The sequence below is a fragment of the Artemia sp. Qi Xiang Cuo genome, chromosome 2 (genome assembly GCF_049724085.1).
Source record: "Artemia sp. Qi Xiang Cuo chromosome 2, ASM4972408v1, whole genome shotgun sequence".
Taxonomy (NCBI): Eukaryota; Metazoa; Arthropoda; class Branchiopoda; order Anostraca; family Artemiidae; genus Artemia; species Artemia sp. Qi Xiang Cuo.
Genome location: NC_142795.1, coordinates 59,858,313 through 59,877,622, shown reverse-complemented (window position 1 = coordinate 59,877,622; position 19,310 = coordinate 59,858,313). Strand labels below are relative to the sequence as shown.

Here is a 19,310-nt window from a genome sequence, read left to right as displayed (position 1 = left end):
GAAAATAGACGTGCTAAACATGACAGTAGGGTTATTAGGGTTTCTCAGTCTTCAGATAAAAACGTTTCTAAAAGTTTCATTTCATTGCCGTATTTACCTGGTTTAGGTTTGAAGCTTTCACGGATTTTGTGTAAATTTAACATCGATACATATTTCAATTCGTTGAGACCAATGGTTACTTTCTTTAATTCTGGGAAGGATTTAACCCGGGGAAATTTAGTAAGTGGGGTGTGTAAGATTCCGTGTTCTTGTGGGAAGTTCTATATTGGTAGGACTCACCAAAAATTTGTTAAAAATTTATTGAGCATCGAAATTCAATAGAAAAAACGCTACAATTAACCAAGCCTCCGAAAATATTTGTTTCAGCCTTAGCAGAGCATATTTGGTTTCAACCTGATCATTTTGTAAAATTTGATGAGGCCTTAGCTATTTCCAATGATAGCGGTTATACTCAATGGGCGAGAGAAGCCATAGAAATTAAAAAAAATATTGTTGCTAACCTTTCAATAAATAGGGACACAAGAAATTTAAATATTGGCTCAATTTAGGATAATCTTTTCAAAAGTGAATCTACAGTCAATAAGGAAATTAAGATCTTAAATAATCACCAGTGGACTATTTTACCTACAAGACCAAAACGATTTGCTTCAGTAATGGCCAACAAGAGGATAATTTTGCAACAGAATAATTACCGTAATTTCATTTCAATAATTTTTCGATTCTTCAATTTTATGTTTACCTAAGAAATTGTGAGAGAAATTGTCTACGGATTGTTTTGGGTACCAATCTGACTGACCGTGTTTCAAACAATAGCCTGTAGGAAAAATTTGGTTCAGTTCCGTTTTCTAGGACTATAATGAGAGAAAAGTGAAAATGGCTAGGACAGGTTCTAGGGATGAAGGATGATAAATTGCCAAAGATCGTCGTTGTTAGCCTCTAGTTCTTGTTGACTGGTCAGGTTCAAGCATATTTTGTTGCAGGGACTGAGTGTGCAGCATTTTGTACACCATGATGACATCCCCACGCTTCCATCGATAGGAGAGGGTAGGAATCTGTAGCTTCTCCAGGTTTGATGGGTAGTCCAGGCTTCCACAACCCTCTATTGATTTAGTTGCTCGCGTTTGAACACTCTCTATTTTTGTCTTGCTGCCTTTATTTAAAGGAGTTGCCACATGCATACCAAATTCCAGTTTTAGTCGAAAAAGTTCTTTATATATCTTTGACATCAGCTTTGGTGACCTACTGCGGAGCGTTCTTTTTACAATTTCCAGGGTCTGGAGGGCTTAGGAGGCAATTGACTGAGCATGTTTGTCAAACTTCAATTCTTCATCCACAAGTATACTCAGGTCTCTTTTAGCATTGGATTAATTAATCATCTGCCTAACGCCTTCTATTCTACACAAGTGATACTGATCCTTCACATTCTTTCTGTCAAAATGAGTTTCCTGCAATTCTAAATGTTGTATTCTAACCTCCAGAGTTTTTCCCAATCTGATAGTTTGTCTAGGTCAGCTTGTAATAAGGCTCACTCTTCAGCTGTTTTTACAGGGCTGATTATTTTTGAATCATCGTCATACAGGTTCATTTATTCTTGACAGATTGTGGGGAATCGTTGATAATCGTTGGACCAAGGATCGTTCCCTGTGGGACTACACTTTCCACATCAGTATACGGTTCTTCGTTTTAGTTCCTCATCATTTTGGGTTCCATTTGTTCATTGAGGGTGATTGGATAGGTAGCTGCTCACTGATTGAAAACCGAGAAAAATTGAAATAAATTTGTTAAATCTGAATACCCAACAGCCAGCTGAAGAAGAAGAATCCGTGCTCGGCATCTATACTAAATTTGCTGCATTCTTTTAAATAGACTGCGCTGAATATGCGAATACTTCGTAGAAGAGAAAAATTAAGCTAGAGTTCTTAATATTCAAAGATGCGAAATATGGTTTAATTTTCAAAGGGATTAAAGTTTTAAAATGGAACCTGATCTCATCGCACAATGTAAGGGCATTTTGCTATTATTATTTTTTATCTTAATAAAGGGTTAGGCTAATTGATATAAGTGACTTCCAATAAGAATAGGAATCACTTGGCCTATGTATGCTAGGCAAATTTGGGCCTCTGAAGTTTATTGGCAACAATTGCATAATCTAATTATGCTCTGCCTCTAAATCCTACTTAACCTGTTTATGGCAATATCCTAAATTAGCATTGGTAAAAAGAAAGCCAATCTTTACATTACAGTAGCAATTTTGGGCCTCATAGGCTAATCTGGGAGGACAAGGTATACCACAGAGTCAAAAACAAATTTAATTAAAGTAATCCAAAGTTAAAAAAACCAGGAGGGGGCAGCTGCTCCTAACTCAATAATATGATTTGGTAGAAATTTACCTATATATCAATTCAGGGTATATTAGGGGACATTTGGGGGGGGCGGGTAAAACTTATTTCTGATGCAAATAAAAGGTAAGTTTAAACTCCCCCCCCTAATGTGCAAATATATACCCTGAATTGGTATGTATAGGGATGGGAGTAAGATTCATTTCCAACAAAAATGATTTTTATATTTGTAATGAGCATAAAAAAGTGGTATGTTTAATTTATTCATAAGTCAATAATATGAACTGCCAAAAATTTACCACTGCTCCCCTTGCCCATGCCTAGAACTGCTGCTGAATTTTTCCCAAGTTTTTTTTTTGAAGAAGATAGGCTAATGTAATAGGCCTGGGCCTAACTGAACTAATAGGCTAAGTCAGTCAATATATACAAGATTCCATTGCTGGTGTAGGGACAAGGTGATTACTTAAATCCTCTTTTCAAATATAATAGGCTGATTAATTCACTCACAAAATCAAATCTCTCCCCCCCCCTGATGGTTCATATGTAGGTCTGCTACTGTAGGCTATTTTTCTATTCACACCCCCCCCCCTGATAGTTCCTAGGTTATGTTAAACTGGTTAGCTTCTTAGTCTGGAATTTATCTCTGCATGGGATTGAGTGTATAATTTTGCAAATATTAGTTGAAATGATTTTAAAGAGTGGATAAAAATTGAGGAAATATGATAATCCAAGTAATAGGTATATCCTGTAGCTTATAAAGTAAGAATTCCATTTATTTTATTGCTTTTGATTAGTTTTTATATAATTCTTTGGCTATCAAGGAGGCACACTTGTGCCTCTATAAAGAGGTGACCCACCACAATGTTAAGCGATTTCAGGCCCTAGAGGTTGCAGAGAGACAGCAGTAATTGCATTTTGTAGCCCAAGCTCAAACTAAGAAACTTGGAAAATTTCATCCTCCTCTGACTTTATCTTCATGGGGTAAACTGGGCCGGAAGTTTCGACCCTCCCACCACAGCCCCCCTTTAACGTTGTCTGATTGGGCTGAAATTTAGAGGTTAAGCTTTCCTAGGGCCCGGGAGCTTATCCTCGAAATTTCAGCTCAATCTGATCACTCCTTCCCTGTTTTCAAAAAACCAAATATAGCCACTTAAAATTCATTTCTCTTTTTTTTTTCTTATCCACGCCTACAGGCCACAGTTGGCAACTGATCCGGGTGAATGAGGACTCATTCAAAGCAGAATTTGACCTGTTAGGGCCTTTTGATATTTTCAGACCGAAAAAATTATCCCCCAAATTTACATTTACAAAAAACCTCATTTTCCTATAATAGCCCATGTTAATTTTTCCCACCACAACCCCCCTTTAATGTCGTTTGATCGGGCTGAAATTTAGAGGATAAGCTTTCCTGGGGCCTGGGAGCTTATCCTCGAAATTTCAGCTCAATCTGATCACTCCTTCCCTGTTTTCCAAAAACCAAATATCAAGTTTTGTGTGGATTTGCTTGCGTCAAAAATAGATTCCCCTTACTAAAAAACAATTACCATTGTGTCTGTTTAGTGCAGCAGTCGAGACTCCTGACTGTCAGGCGGACAACCTGGGTTCGAATCACCGTTAGAGAAGATTCTTTAAATACTGAATTTGAATTTTAAAAAAGAAACTCAGTTTCTTTTTTAAATTATTTGAAAAAAATTACGTTTTCTAAAGAGTTAAAGAGGCTGAGTTACAAGGTCGACCCTTAAAACACCCTGTCAAGAAAGAAAAGAATAATACACAATCATCTAACAGTTAGTCAAGCAATAATAAGTAATAAACTGTACAAAAACGTGCAGAAATTATTTGAAAAAAACTACGTTTTCTAAAGAGTTAAAGAGGCTGAGTTACAAGGTCAAACCTTAAAACGTACAGGGATTAGGCGGCACCGTTGGGGGGCTCCCGCCCCCCAAACCTCGCGCTTTAGCAGCCTTTAAATAAAAAAAAAAGTTTTTTAAACTGAAAGTAAGGAGCGACATTAAAACTTAACACGAACAGAAATTGTTCCGTATATGACCGGGGCTGTTCCCTCCTCAACGCCTCGCTCTTTACGATAAAGTTTTTATTGTTTAAAAAAAGAGTTGTGAGAAAGTCAAACTTCAGCGTAAAGAGCGAGGCGTTGAGGAGGGCACAGCCCCTTTCATATACGGAATAATTTCTGTTCGTTTTAAGATTTAATGTTGCTCCTTACTTTCAGTTTAAAAACTTTTTTTTTATTTAAAGGCTGCGAAAGCTGGGGGTTGGGGGGGCAGCAGCCCCCCAACTGTGCCTCCTAATCCCTGTACATTTTAAGGTTCGACCTTGTAACTCAGCCTCTTTAACTCTTTAGAAAACGTAGTTTTTTTCAAATAATCTAGTGTATAGGTCTGTCAGGAAAAGAGATGGTAAATTTGTAAATGCATTGATCATTATATTTAGATAAGGCATAAAAAAGGAATTGGGTATAAAAAAGGCATAAAAGGAATATGCCCTCCTTATACCTAATCAGTTATGGAATGTCATGTGTATTGACAGTACTTTCCCATTATATAGGCCTTTACAAGAAAACCAGTCACAAAAAAACCATTTTTGATGGGTTAATTTAAGAGACTGCTATAGAGTAATGCAATACATAGCATGATTTTTATTGCCTACACAATATTTATATGTTGTTTTTTTTGGGTTTAGGGGGGGGGGTACCTAGGTTAGGTTAAATATTTAATATATACTATGCTTTACCCCCCCCCCCCTAATGTGCAAATATATAGCCCCAATTTGTTTATAAACTATTATATATTCATCCTATTTCATTTCATTAGCATTGACCAAACTTGACTTTTTAGAAAGGCCCATATAATGGGAAAGTACCATATTGACTAATAAGTATATATTGCCTAGGCCTAAGCGGCAAAAAGTTTTGTAAATATTTAGCAGTTATTTAGTTCTGAAGGAAACAAGCTAAACAACTAAAAGTAGAACTTTAATGTAGTGGTTCACCTACTCATAAGGATACACTATACAATTCTGAATATAATACACTAAATAACATAGTAAACAACTAGGAGCTTCACAAGGAGAAATCCTAAGATTGCTCCAAGCTGCAATTTGTGGTAACTTTGGACAATTTTAAAATACTTATATATATTATCCCTAAAAACAATTCACTATACCCTTCACCTACCCTAATGGTTAAATATATTCTTTATGAGTTTTATGGGGTCTCCTTTTGAGTGGTCAAACAACTACATCAGAACCAAAAGCCATGCCATTAGATTTCTTACTTTATGCTATAGTGAAACCTGCCTAGCCTATAGCTAAACCTGCATAAAACAGAAAACTTGACACATGTGGAAAAAAGTATTTGATTCCTTTAGAAAACATTTAACTTTCTTTGCACAATGCAGAATACCTATACAAAATACAGAAACTAAAAGTTAAAGATTACAAAACTAAAGTTTATGGTCTATGGGATACAGAAAATCCATTACACAGAAACCCCAAATGCATGAAACATTACAGATCTACCCACTGGCTGCCACCATCAACTCATCAACTGGCTGCCACTGAATTTTTTGAAAATTAGGCTGATATAAAGGTGGAAATAAATGTGTGTGATGTAACTGTTTTTACAAAAAAAGGCTGCTGAATAAATTCACACTAAATTCTTAAAATTTGGCTTCTCCACAGATGGCATAAATAGTGATAAAGAGGGGTACATGAATATCAACATCCACAACTAAATCATATGATTATGCAATGGTGTGTTAAGAACACAATGTTCCTGCCCCACAAAACATACCTGCAGAAGACAGTAATAATGAAGACTAGGCCAAAGAACCACACATAATCACTCTGTTTGAAGGTGTTCTCCTGCTATGCAACCTTTGATTTCTCACCAAAGAAAGAGATGATTTTATTACAAGAAGAAATAAGCAAGTTTTGAGAGGCTTTAATTAGCATGCTTCCATCAGAGATGGCCCACCACTAAATATTTACCAAATGGTTAGCTTAACATTCAATTCTTCATTCAACACTTGTTCCAAATATAATGGTTGCTATAGTGACAATTACCTTAAATTGGTAAGGCATTTATATCCAGTTATGATTACCTTAATTAATTACCTTAATTTGCACTTTGGAGCAAATTAAGATCCATCATGATCTGTTACATGCTCCATACTTGATGATGTGGATGACTAAACATCAAATGCATCTCACTGGTACTTCCAAGGAACACCATTCCATTCAACATCCACTGATTTCTTCAAAAGTACATTATTGGGTGCTGAGACTTTTTTATTTGACATACTATTCCAGCAGTTTACTACATGGCAGGAGAAAAACTGTTGTTGGTATCAAGTTTTGACAGATGGTTTAAACAGCTTCTTTGAATGTTTTCTCCTGTCAGTGCCAATATTTTGGGAAATTTGCAAATGAATTGGGGGGGGGGGGTCTTGTGAAGTAAGCTCATGTGTCATCAGCATATCAGCTTTTCATTGTTGGTATACCAGTGTAGACAATTTAAGCTCCTTTAAAAATCCATCATATGGCTTGTCTCTCATCTGATATACTACCTCTGTGGCTCTCCTTTGCACTCCTTCCAGAAGTTGTACATCACCCCTGTATCCTGATGATGTTATGCACATTCCAAAATCAAGTACTGGTCTGACAAGGGCCTTGTACAACCTCACAAAAACACAGGGAGATCTACTGGATATAGTTTTCTTTAAGAGTGCTAGGACAGAATTTGCATGAGTCTTTTTGCAGTTAGAATAGAATTTATACTGGTTGTCAACAATGATTCCAAGATCCCTTTCTTCATCCACACTTTGCAGCTCTTGAATGTTATTTACAGTACACTGGATAACATGGTATACTTGAACCCTGGGTTGGATTTGCCAAAATGAATAATAATACATTTGTCAATATTAAAGCTTGTGTGCCATGTTTTTGCCCATTTTGGAATATGGTCAAGATCTGCTTGTAGTGACTTATGATTGACTGCACCAAACAATTTTGAGTCATCTACATAGAGAATTAGATGAGTTGTATTAAATTGAAAAATATGTAGTTAATTGAAAAATTTTCTAACTTTAACCCATATTGGAGTGTTAATAACTCGTTACAAGTGATAGATTCTTTGGCTGATGTTTCAGCTAAAAGAGTCGATTCATTTGATTTTACTACTCTTTATACGAATTTGTCACTTAATTTAGTATTCGAAAAATTGAAAATGGTCATAAAGAAATTTTTCTATTGTCTAATATCGGATTTTTGAAAATTGATACTTTTAATAAAAAAGCCTGATGGACAAATTTCTTTAAAAGTACTATTAATTCAAGATGTTATAGCTTGGATATGGTATGTGATTTATTGGAATTTATTCTATTTAATACTTTTATAAGATTTAATGGTAATTTATATAAACAAATTGTTGGCATTCCTATGGGTGGGAATGCGAGTCCATTCATAGCGGACTTGCTTTTAAGTCAATTAGAATACAAATATATGATAAATAAAAATAGCCCAAGCAATGTAAAATATAACCTTTCAAATAATAAAGGATATCTGGACGATCTCTTAGTAATAAATTGTGCAGAGTTTATTGAGATTTCAAAAAATATTTATCCACAAGAGTTAATCCTGGAGCCTAGCTATGGGATAGGACACTGATCATTTCTTAGACTTAAATATTAATATTTCAGATAATAATAAATTAGTTTTTAAAATATATAATAAAACGGATGATTTTAATTTTGAAGTAATTAATTTTCCATTCCTTGAAAGTAATATACATTCAAATATTACTTATTCAGCTTGTTATTCCCAATTATTTAGGTATGCAAAAATATGCAGTAATTACACAGATTTTAAAAATAGATGTAAAAAGCTGAGCAAAAAACTTATCTTAAGAGGTTTTTCTGCCAAAAAAATTAGTTGGCAATTCAAAAAATTTAGTTTTATGTATCATAAACTTTTAGGTAAATATAAAAAAAATTATAAAGAAATACTTAATGATATTTTAATATAATTTCTCTTTTGCTTCTCTTTTTTGGAATTTTGAATTTGTAGACTGTTTTCAAACAAGCTTGAAGAACTTCAAATCTGTAATTGGTTCCGGATACCAATAAAAGACTTTTTTATAACTCACATCTGGACCAGTCTTCATTTGTTCCAGAATGGTCTTTGTTCAGTGACCTCTGGGATTTTATTAAGGAAAGAATGAAACTCACTTGGTATGTAATTCTTAATAGCTTTACTAGTGTGCATGTATTTCACAAGTTTTGCCTAACATAGGAATACCATATAGATCTTAAGGTAGAGGTTCCACTATGCCAGATAAAAAAAGTAAAGCCTCGAAATCCATTGAGGCAGGTGGTATTTCTTGTGATGATCCCTCATGTAAGGTTCTACTTGGAAATATTTCGCTAGGTTTAAGGTGCTTTTGCTTGTAAATTTGCAACAACTTACATTTATTGATGACGACTTTGCATGGATTTGGATATTTCTATTTGGTTGATGGCTTGGTTATACTGTTTGGCCCTAGGTAGTTGAACAGATGAGTGAGGTTAAAACCCCTTTCAAGTACACATTTGTCTCAATTGCTGGATTAGGATGGCATTCTTTTTTTTTTTTTTTTTTTTTTTTTTTTTTTTTTTCCTTACCAAGTAATTACCTCTAAAACATAATAGAAATTGAATAAGGTGGGTCCTAAGACACTACTCTACAGGACATCACTGGTTACTCCACATCTCTCAGCGAGGATTGATTCTCCTTCGTTAGTAAAAAGCCTCACTCTCTGTGATCTATCTTTAAGAAAAGCAGAAATCCAGCCCACAATGTCTGCATTAATTCCACTTGAGATAAGTTTTTTGTTCAAGTGCAGATGTGGAACTTTGTCAAATGCTTTTGTAAGGTCAAGCAATAAGACATCCATAGGTAAGCCCGGATCAATCAGGTCTGTTATAATATTGTAAGTCTCCAGCAAATTTATTTCTACAGACTTTCCCAGTTGAAAACCATATTGGCTGGGTGATAATATCCTATTAAGTTTGAGGTGCTTCATGACAGAGTCATTTACCACTCTTTCCAGGATTTTAGCAACAGGAGAAGTTATACTTCTGCTATGTTAGTTTTCTGCACTGGCTTTATTTCCCTTTTTGAACAAAGGGGTGACAAATGCTGTTTTCCAATCTGTTGGCACTTCCTTCATACATAGGGAGAAAGTTGTCGTAGAAAGTTCAAAAGGGCTCATTTGATAGGAAATTGAAAGGGCTAGTGCCTTTTTTAATAGTTGAAAGTGATTGGAGAGCGACTACCGCCCTTCTCATAGCTGCCATTTTTCCAGACGCATCGACTCAAAATTTTGTGATAGATAAGTTGTTTAACGTCTCAGAAATTGCCGGATAATCTGCCTTGGGGTATAACAAACACCCTCACAGCCCTTAAGTTAAGAATTGCAAGATTTGTTATGGGGGCATGGACAAGGCGTATAAGAAGCATTAATACAGACACTCAAAAAGGAATCATTCAATTGGAAATTAAAAGACCTAGTGCCCTTTTTAATAGTCGAAAGTGATTGGAAGGCTTGACATTTTTATAATAAAGATCAATGTGGTGTATAATGTATTATTTTGTTGTTGTTGTTGTTTTTTAGACCAGGGCACTTAGTATTGAAGGAGTTGTCGTAGGAGCTTCGAAAAGGGCTCATTCGATTGAAAATAGAAAGGGCTGATGCCCTTTTTAATAGTCGAAAGAGATTGGAGGGAAACTAATCCCCCCCACGCCCCCCGCCCATTTGCCTTTATGTTTAAAAACTAAATGTTGCCATAAGATTTAATCCAAATGCAGTGTGTTAATGCTAATTCACAATAAGGCATCTAAGCAGTATCCCAAGAACGACTGAGGGTATTATGTTGAAACTTTTCGGGGCTACTTCTGCTCTTAAAATTTAACCGAATCAAAATAGCGTAAGGGTATCCAAGCTATCAAAGAAAGTAAACATATTTTTTTGCGAATGGTATCAAGTTTTCCATTTCAGTTCAACTAGAGGAGGTATAAAACTAAGTTAAACACTACCATTTGTGTCAAGGTTTTCAAAAGGGTGTATGTTGTTAAAAATTGCTGAAAAATTTTCTCCAGCATACAAATAGCAGGCCAAACTATAAATTCTTAAAGAAAAAAACCGAAAAGATTTAAATTATTATTTTCTTTTTCCCTGAAAAGACTATGTCAATATAAAACGAACAGAAAAATTATTTAAAAAAAGTTTTTCCACAAAATAAGTTTTTCAAAGAAAAGAACTCCATTAAACAAAAAATGAGCAAAAATAAAATGAAATAATCTACCAAGCGTCAAATCAGCATCGATAAATAAATGAAACCCAAAACGAACAGAAATTACAGTAAATAACCGAGTCAAACTCAAAACGAGCAGAAATTAACGTAAGTTGGGCTCAAAACCCCCATGCCTTCCCAAGGCCAGAACATAATTTGCACTTTACTGAAAAAAATATAAATGAATGTGCATTGTCAATTTAATATACATATACTGATATTTAGTATTCAAAATGTTAATGTTATTTGATTTACTAAAGTTATAAAAGTAAAAACATCTATATTTTTTTCAGTAAAGTGCAAATTATGTTCTGATCTTGGGAAGGCATAGGGTTTTTTTGTATGTTTTCCCCATTGCTGATTGCATCAAACCAATAATCCTATAATATCAGGAAATGGCTCATCCAAGCGTAACATAAAAGTTCTAGTGCCCTTCTGAAGTGGCCAAAACGATAAGAGGGCAACTAGCCCCCACCCCTCTTTTTTCCTCAAAGTTGTCCAATCAAAATTTTGAGATATGGTAGCCATTTTTTCAACACAGTTGAAAAGCCCAGCATCTATGCCTGGGGAAAGGTCTGTAAGTCATGAAATTTGCTCATTTTTTACATATAGTATTTGTTATTGAGAAGTATACAGACATTTTTTGGGGGGCAGGGAGAATTTTCTGCTAAGGGATTTTCCACCAAGATAATTTTCTGTGGGGGGGGGTGAATTTTCCCATTGAAATTTTGCACCAGAGGAATTTGCCAGAATACCTATACAAAGTTATTTTTATTTGTCTTGCTTTCTCTTTGCCAACTCAATTTCACAAGTAGAGATGTTAAGGGGAATTGTCTGAAGGGAAGTTTTTATGGGGTTGGAGTTATCTAGAGTTTCTTTCCATTGGAGAGGAGGATTTTCCATGGGAGAAATTCTCAATGGGAGACTTTCCACAGGATGAATTCTTCAGAGGGAATTTTCTACAGGAGTGACTTTCTACAAGGGGTGGGGGGTCTTTGCAGGAAGAATTTTGCTTTGTAGGAAGAGGGGATTTCCAGCATGATTTTGAAAACAATCAGAAATTAAAGTCTTTTTCAAATGAAAGTGCACTGAGAAATTTTGAGAAACAAAACACTTCTGCATAGACTCCCCCGTAAGGCTCTATGACCAGGAAAAAACAGGAGAGAAAAAAGAAGAAACAATACATCTAAAAAAAAAATATTTTCAACATAATACATTTACACCTTTCCAAGACTCAATACAAGAGAAAAAAAAAGATCAAAAAAAAAATAAGAAAATCAATACAATGTTTAAAAGACTCAAACTTTAATACTTTAAGCCCCCCCCCCAAAAAAAAAAATAAGAAAGAAAAAAAAAGAATAAAATCTCCATAAAAAACAAGACAAAAAAAAGACAGAGTTTCAGAGTTCAGAGATTTTATTCACCAATAAATACAAAATGGAAATATAATACCCTTATTCCCCTCGAAAGGCTCCATGGCCAGGGATACAAGGGGGGATAAAAAAAACACAATATACGCAACAACCAAAAAAAGGGAACATTAGCCAAATAACATACGATATTAAAAAGAGAACATACCTGAGGCCTGGGAGTCAAACCGCAGAGAAGACAACCATACACCTTGAAATAAACACTCAGGGAACATCAACTCCTCAGAAAAAAAACAATAAATAGATAAAATAAATAAATAATAAAATAAATAAATAAAAAATAAAACAACGAAATGCTATTCTGTTTGATTCTTAACTAAATGGTCTTTAAGAATCCTCTTTAAAGTCCCAAACGAGTGGCATCTCTGTACTGAAGAAGGTAGGGCATTCCAGACCTGTTGACAAGCAATGAGAGGATTGAAATCCGATCGCATAGTAGGGGTTGAAGGAATGCAGATATTAAATAAAGAACGAAGGCTATATGGAGCTGAATCAGAAATAAACACAGGAGTTTTTCGAAGAAATTTTGGTAGATTGCCATGAAGCTGATGAAAGACAAAAGAGGCACAAGAAAGAATGTAAATAGACTGTAGATTTAGCAGTTGTGATGAGGAACGGTTGGTGTCCATAACCATACGCCGTGCTTTATTATGAATGACAGGAAGTGACCGCAGTGTAGAAGGAAAAGTAGACGTTCATCAATTGGGGCAATAGGAAACATATGACAGCATATGGCGGAAAAAAAGAAGCAGACGTATAGACTCAGAGAACACGTTTCCGATCTTACGTATGATATCCAAAGTCTGCATGACCTTAACCCCAATCACTGTTATACGGTGTTCAAACGAAAGATTGTCGAAAAGCAGGATATCAAGAAACTGGGCTACCCTGTTCTCTGGTCTACACAAGGAGGCCAGTGATACCTGAAGTTGTGTAAGCTGAGGAAAAGCTATACCAATTCGAGAAAAAATAAGAAACTTTGACTTGCCAACATTCAAGAGCAAGTAATTAGCATCAAACCATGAAATAACTCTTTCGAATATTGCCACAAGGTTAGACTTGATATCACATTCCGTCTTCCCAAAAGTCCCAAGAGTGGTGTCATCAACAAAAGCAACGAGAAAATCTTCATTAGAAGTAGTATTAGAACACGAACGAACATCAGGATGACGCAGCTTGCAGCATGCCAAAGGCCTGGTATTTTTAACTGCCGAAATCAGATCATTAACATAAATCAGAAATAAAACTGGGCCAAGAACAGATCCCTGAGGTACGCCATAATCTACTTCAGGAGGGCTCCGGAAAAACGGATCAATTGAAATAAGCCTACCAGAAAGATAAGATTTAAACCAAGAGAAAGCATTTGATCTTATACCAATATGCAATAGTTTCCGAAGAAAAATCCGATGAGTCAAGGAATAAAAAGTTGTATGAATATCCAAAAATCGGACTGCGGGTATGTGACCTGAATCTATTTCTAAGTGATTAAAAGTCAAGAGAACTGCGAAATTACGCTTTTTTAAGTGATTCGCTGGGAATCAGAATTGGAAATCATACACAAACTTTCTTTGCTTCAATACAACTAAGAAGTCCGGACAGTACAACTTTCTCAAAAATTTTTGTGAAAACAGATACGAGAGAAATTGGCCTATAATTAGCAGGATCACTCCGAGAACCACCTATATACAGCACTATAACCTTCCTACTTGAGAGATTCCAGAAAAATTCCTATCTCGAAAGAGAGATAGACACTCTTAGCTAATGGTTAACAAAGAACTTGCAGAAAGGTATGGAAAACCTTGTTAAGAGTTCTGACAGAGGGAAAAAGCGGAGGTGCTTTGAGTATTCAAGGCACGAGCAACTTCAAACTAACAAACCTAATTCGAAACCATTGACTTTAAGCTTAAGGGTCCAATATTGGCTCTGAAATCGCAACGGGAAGTTGCAGAGCTCGCAGAGGAAGCCCTTGTCTTCCGTATATTAGCAAAATAAGAGGTAAGCTCTAGCTGAACGTCTTGTTCTCCTTGTACAGTTTCATCATTGACTATCAGCGTTGTTGGAACTAAAGGTAGAGGGGGAGTAGGTCTAAGAACCGAATTAGTAATATACCGTGTCTTCCTAACATCCTATTCGCACTCGGAAAATTTCCTATGATAATCCTGAGAGTTAGCCTTCGGACACAGAGAATTAAATATACTTCTATAAGCCTTGAAACTTTGATTATGAGCGGCAGATGATGAAACCTTGTAAATCTTCCACAAATAATTGGTCCTTTTCCAGCTTTTACGGAGACCTGGAGTCATCCATGGATTCAGCGGTGCTATCCTTTTCTAAGTATGAGGCGTTGGACCGTGATGGCAAATATCTTGGATACTTTCTTTCACTAAATCATAAAAGATATCAAAAGATATACCGAATCAGAAATCAAACTATCCCATGGCTGATCAGTAAGACGGGAATTAAGTAGACTAAGCTCAGTATAACCAAAACAAAAAAATGGGAGATTAGATGGTCATGCTATACGCTGCGCTTGATCAGCGCTCTTATATCGGGAAATAGCGGGGAAATGATCAGAAATACCACTAACCAGCACCGAATTGTCTAAGACATCTAGTGACGAAAAAATATTATCAATAAGAGAGGCATGCGTCTCAGTAACTCGGGTTCGTATACAAACTGAAGGCAAATTTCCTGAAGAGAGGATCATCGACAAAAAGTCTGTTGCTAAAGCAGAATTTTGATCCAGCAGGTTGAGGTTGAAATCGCCCATAAGGATTTGTTCACAGGGATGCTTTTGGACTGAATCCAAAACCTCTTCCAGAACTTTCATAAATGAAGGAATAGATCCACTAGGGGACCTGTAAAACCAACCCCCAGCTAAATCCTTACACCCTGACTTAATCTCAATAAAAAGGAATTCAAAGATTCCTTCCTCATTTCTGCTCAAATCACTTACAAGACGATCAGCAATATAAAGGGCAAGCCCACCTCTCGCTACCCGTTTCAGGCTCAGCTTCTCCCTCCTACATCCTGGCATATCTAAAAGCATATTCTTATTTGAATCCAGGAAGCTTTCACATAATCCAAGTATATCAGAATTTCCACCAATTATTATCAGTTTCAGCTCATCAAAAGAAGAGCAAAGTCCCTGAATGTTAAGGTGAAACACAGAGACAACACCATCTAGTTTAGAGGAGGCCGAACAACTTAACTGCGAAACATACTTACTTTTATTAGCCAAACTAGGATCATTATTTTATCTGATCTCTGCTTTCAACTGACTTAATAATTACGCTTTCAATGTCTAAAGGATTATTTCGTAAATCGACAAAATGTTCCCCCAAAGAGTTGATACCACCCTGGTCATCAAAAGAAGTCATCAAATTACTTACGGTGGATGGTAGATCCGCTCCGCGACCAAACCCACCAGACCAAAGGTTGTCAACATCACAGTAGATGGCATCTATACAAAGGTAACGCTGAACTCATTTTTGTACACACATGAAACTGAAAAACAAAAAGAAAAGTAAAAAACAATTGAATCTGAAATAAGGAATAGTGGAGGGAAAAAAATATATATATGACTGAATATATGAATGGCGAGATACTATATCTAAAAAAAAACAAAAAACAAACTGATTTTAGACACAGTCGGCAATGAAAACAGAACAAACATTGATAGACAATGATATTACATAGACAGGAAAAGGGAAACAAGAGAACAGAAAAACAAAGGGAAAAGAAAAAAGAGAAAATTTTTTTATAAATATTAAAACATGTCCTCGATTGACCAAAATCTACGTGGAGTGTTCTCATTGGGAAGGCGGACAAAAATACGCCCTTGATCAGACCAAACACACTTGTTGCCATATTTTTCACGAGCTGTGTTAAGAATATCCCACCGCTGGCGGGTTAGATTTTCCGAAACAAAAATACCCCTTTTTGCAAGTTTCTTCTTAGCTGCGTAAACACTTTTCGCGATCTCTTTGTCACAGAATGTAACCTGTATAGGGGCAATTTTATCAGGCCGAACACAAATTCCAAAGGCAAATCGGTACACTTTGCTTATGTCAGCATCAGCTATTCCAGTAAGTTCCATCATTCCTCGGAGAATACTTACAATGGTAGTCTTCAAGTCCAACTTTGAATTTTGTTCGACATCATTGAACATAAGTGAATCAAGTCTCGAGTCTGGGTCGATATCCTGAATACGCCACTCAATCTGAAGTATTCTATTATCTATTGATTCAAGGTGATTTTTCATAGACTTCAATGGTTTTTCAATTTCAGTAAATTTCGGGGTATATTCCACAATAATGGATTGATAAACTTCCAAAACGATGTTTTCAACTGAGAATTTCGTTTTATCAATCGTAGCTAGCTGAATTAACACCTTAGACTTAATGTCCTTTCACAAGTTATCCTTGGTGCGCTTAATTTCTATTTCTGCCACTGTTAATCATCCTACAACTTTATTAGTATCAGTAGCATCACATGTCCTATGAGTGGCTACAGTTTTTGGAACCATGGAAATGGACTGATCAGTCCTTTTTGTCTTCTTAAAATTTTCAAGGTAGATATCAGGCATTAGATTCAGTTCATCAAAGGCTTTTTTTTTAACATTTTTGCAGGTTTTTTTTCGAAGCTTCATTCTTAATAGATTCGAAATTAAGTAGGCTAATCTCCGCTACCGTCTGCTGATCTTGAGGCCCATAACAATATACCAACTATTTCCAACCGCCTGATAGAACCTTCATGGAGTCAATAATTCTGACGGTCCATAGAGGATACCCTACGAATTTAACAAAAAAGCAAGATCATCCGATTTATATAAAGCCATATCAAAGAGACTTACCGCCAAGGGGGTGTTTGAAGACCCCCCCCCCCCACAAATAAAACAAAAATCCAAGTTAATCGGCTATCTATCCAATAAACAGTTTATTCAAATAAGTTCTCGCGATGCACTCCCATAAGTCCTTTAAATGTAGCCAGAAAAGATTTAATTTCTTTGTCACTGAATAATTAAATCCAGTACTTTTACCAAACGTAAGTTTCTTGCGTAACATTGAAATCACTATCTGAAATAATTCAAATTATAATCCTTTTTCAACACTGATCTTAACTGGACGAAGTCTGGGAAATGACTGAAATATACAGACGATGATTGGGGAGATGATTGGGAAGTATACAGACGTTTTCAGGGGGGATTTTTTCTGGTGGTGGTGGGGGGGGGTGGGTCGGGGGTTACATGGGCGGATCTTTCTATGGAGGAAGTTCTTATGGGGGAAGGGACATTGCTATGAAGGGGGCATCGGATTTTCCAGCATTATTTAAAAAAAACGATCAGAAATTAAATTAAAAAAAAACAAGTTAAAACAAGAGCAACGTCAAAACTTAAAAAGAACAGAAATTATTACGTATATGATTGGGTTCGCCCCCAACTTAAAACGAACGGAAATTATTCCGTATTTGCAAGGGGCTGTCCCCTCCTCAATGCCTCGCTCTTTACGCTAAAGTTTGACTCTTTTTCACAACTCTATTTTTTAAAACAATAAAAAACTTTAGCGAAAAGCGCGTGGCATTGAGGAGGGGACATCCCCTTTCATATACGGAATAATTTCTGTTCGTTTTAAGTTTTAATGTCGCTCCTTACTTTCAGTTGAAAAAGCTTGTTTTTTTTTTAAATTTAATTTCTCTAAGAAATGGTGTGGCTGCTGCATGGAACCAATACGAGTGCTTTTGATTTTGATTTGTCGTTAAGAATTTCAAAAAATAACTTGAAGTCCTTCCTTTTGTATAGTTATTCTACTTTTATATTTATTATTATCATTAATTTGATGTTTTTTTTTGGGTCTCCTTCTTGGGTCCTCATTTTCCTCTTTTTGTCTCATTGCTGGTTGAAAAAATTGAATTTTTTGTTTGTTTGTTTTTTTTGTTTATTGTCGGGTGGGATGTCTACTGTGGTGTGGAGAGTAGTTAATATTATGTCTTTTCTTTCTTTTTTCTTTCTTTTTCTTTCTTTTCTTCTTATTGTGATTAATTATCCATACATTTCGTTATTTATTACTTTAGTTGTTTCATCTGTGCAAAACGAGCTTGTTTCTCTGCCAGATATTGGTATACTTAGTATGTTATGTATACACGATAGGAAAATAAATGAACATGAACCTGAACATAACAGGAGCACCATCTTTAGTACACGATGTTATGCTTCATATTGGTATATTATTGATGTGTAAGGAATTAGTTAGCTTACCATATATATCAGCAATGGTAGTGGTGGTTTCTGATAATTTGCAGAATACCAATTTGTTTTAGCAAATTCACCTTTACCAATATATCTTGCATATACTAGCAATACAACCTCACAGTCTCTCAGAGTTGATTCACCCATTTGTAGCGGGAAATATCTGGATTTCAACTTTTCAACAAATTGTGTTTCAATATTGTCACTTATGTCATCTGTTCTTCTACTAACAGCATTGTTACTGAGTGGTATGACTTTAACAGTGTTGTCATCCTTTTCCAGGTCTATTTTAAGAAATACTGATGTTGATGGTTTTATTAAGTCCTCTCCTATAGTATTATTTTCTCCACATTTAGCAGCGAGTAGAGATTAAACAGAGACTTTACTGCTTATCTTTTTACAAACTTCTCCTTTAAAGACTTGAAGTAATTTATATATGAATTTATATACACATTATGTTTCACCTTCAAATGCCACTCAAGACAACCTGGTTTTATTGATTCGCTGGTCAAGCATTGTTGGAATAAGAAGCATAAAGGCGACCGTTCATCATGCATAGCGGGGAGAAAAGATTAGCTCTTCTGATGACATAAGTCCTGCCCTCTTTTGGGTCGACCAAGACACATGACAGGGGAAACGGGAAAGTAACACGAGCAGTCTCTTCCATAAATTCACTAGAAAATAATTCACTATTTATAACTCATTCTTGGATTACTTCATAATCTTTGGTGTAGTCAGCCGAAGGGTGCACGTCCTGTCCATGACTCATTAACAATTATGCCTCACCGGTGGGGCCTGCGCCCCGTATTGAGAATGACGGGCCTAGAGTCTAGGCGCATATATTTTGCTTGCCTAAACTGTACTACCTATTAATAGTGGTGTAGTAACCTACATAGGGGCAAGATTTATCAGGTTTGCTAAAAAAAATGTTCCGAAAAAAGAAAGT

General features: G+C 35.8%; 1 protein-coding gene across 2 annotated transcripts in view; it reads left to right on the top strand.

Moving 5' to 3' along the window:
* Window positions 1-1,928: 1,928 nt before the first annotated feature.
* LOC148955446 (dystrophin, isoforms A/C/F/G/H-like) overlaps window positions 1,929-19,310 on the top strand; it is a 504,509-nt gene continuing 487,127 nt past the window's right edge. For both annotated transcript variants that reach the window (XM_089102277.1, XM_089102283.1), the window contains exon 1: window positions 1,929-2,000. In XM_089102277.1, the coding sequence (XP_088958403.1) occupies window positions 1,976-2,000 (25 nt within the window). In that variant the 5' untranslated portion in view covers window positions 1,929-1,975. The remainder of the gene's footprint in view (window positions 2,001-19,310) is intronic.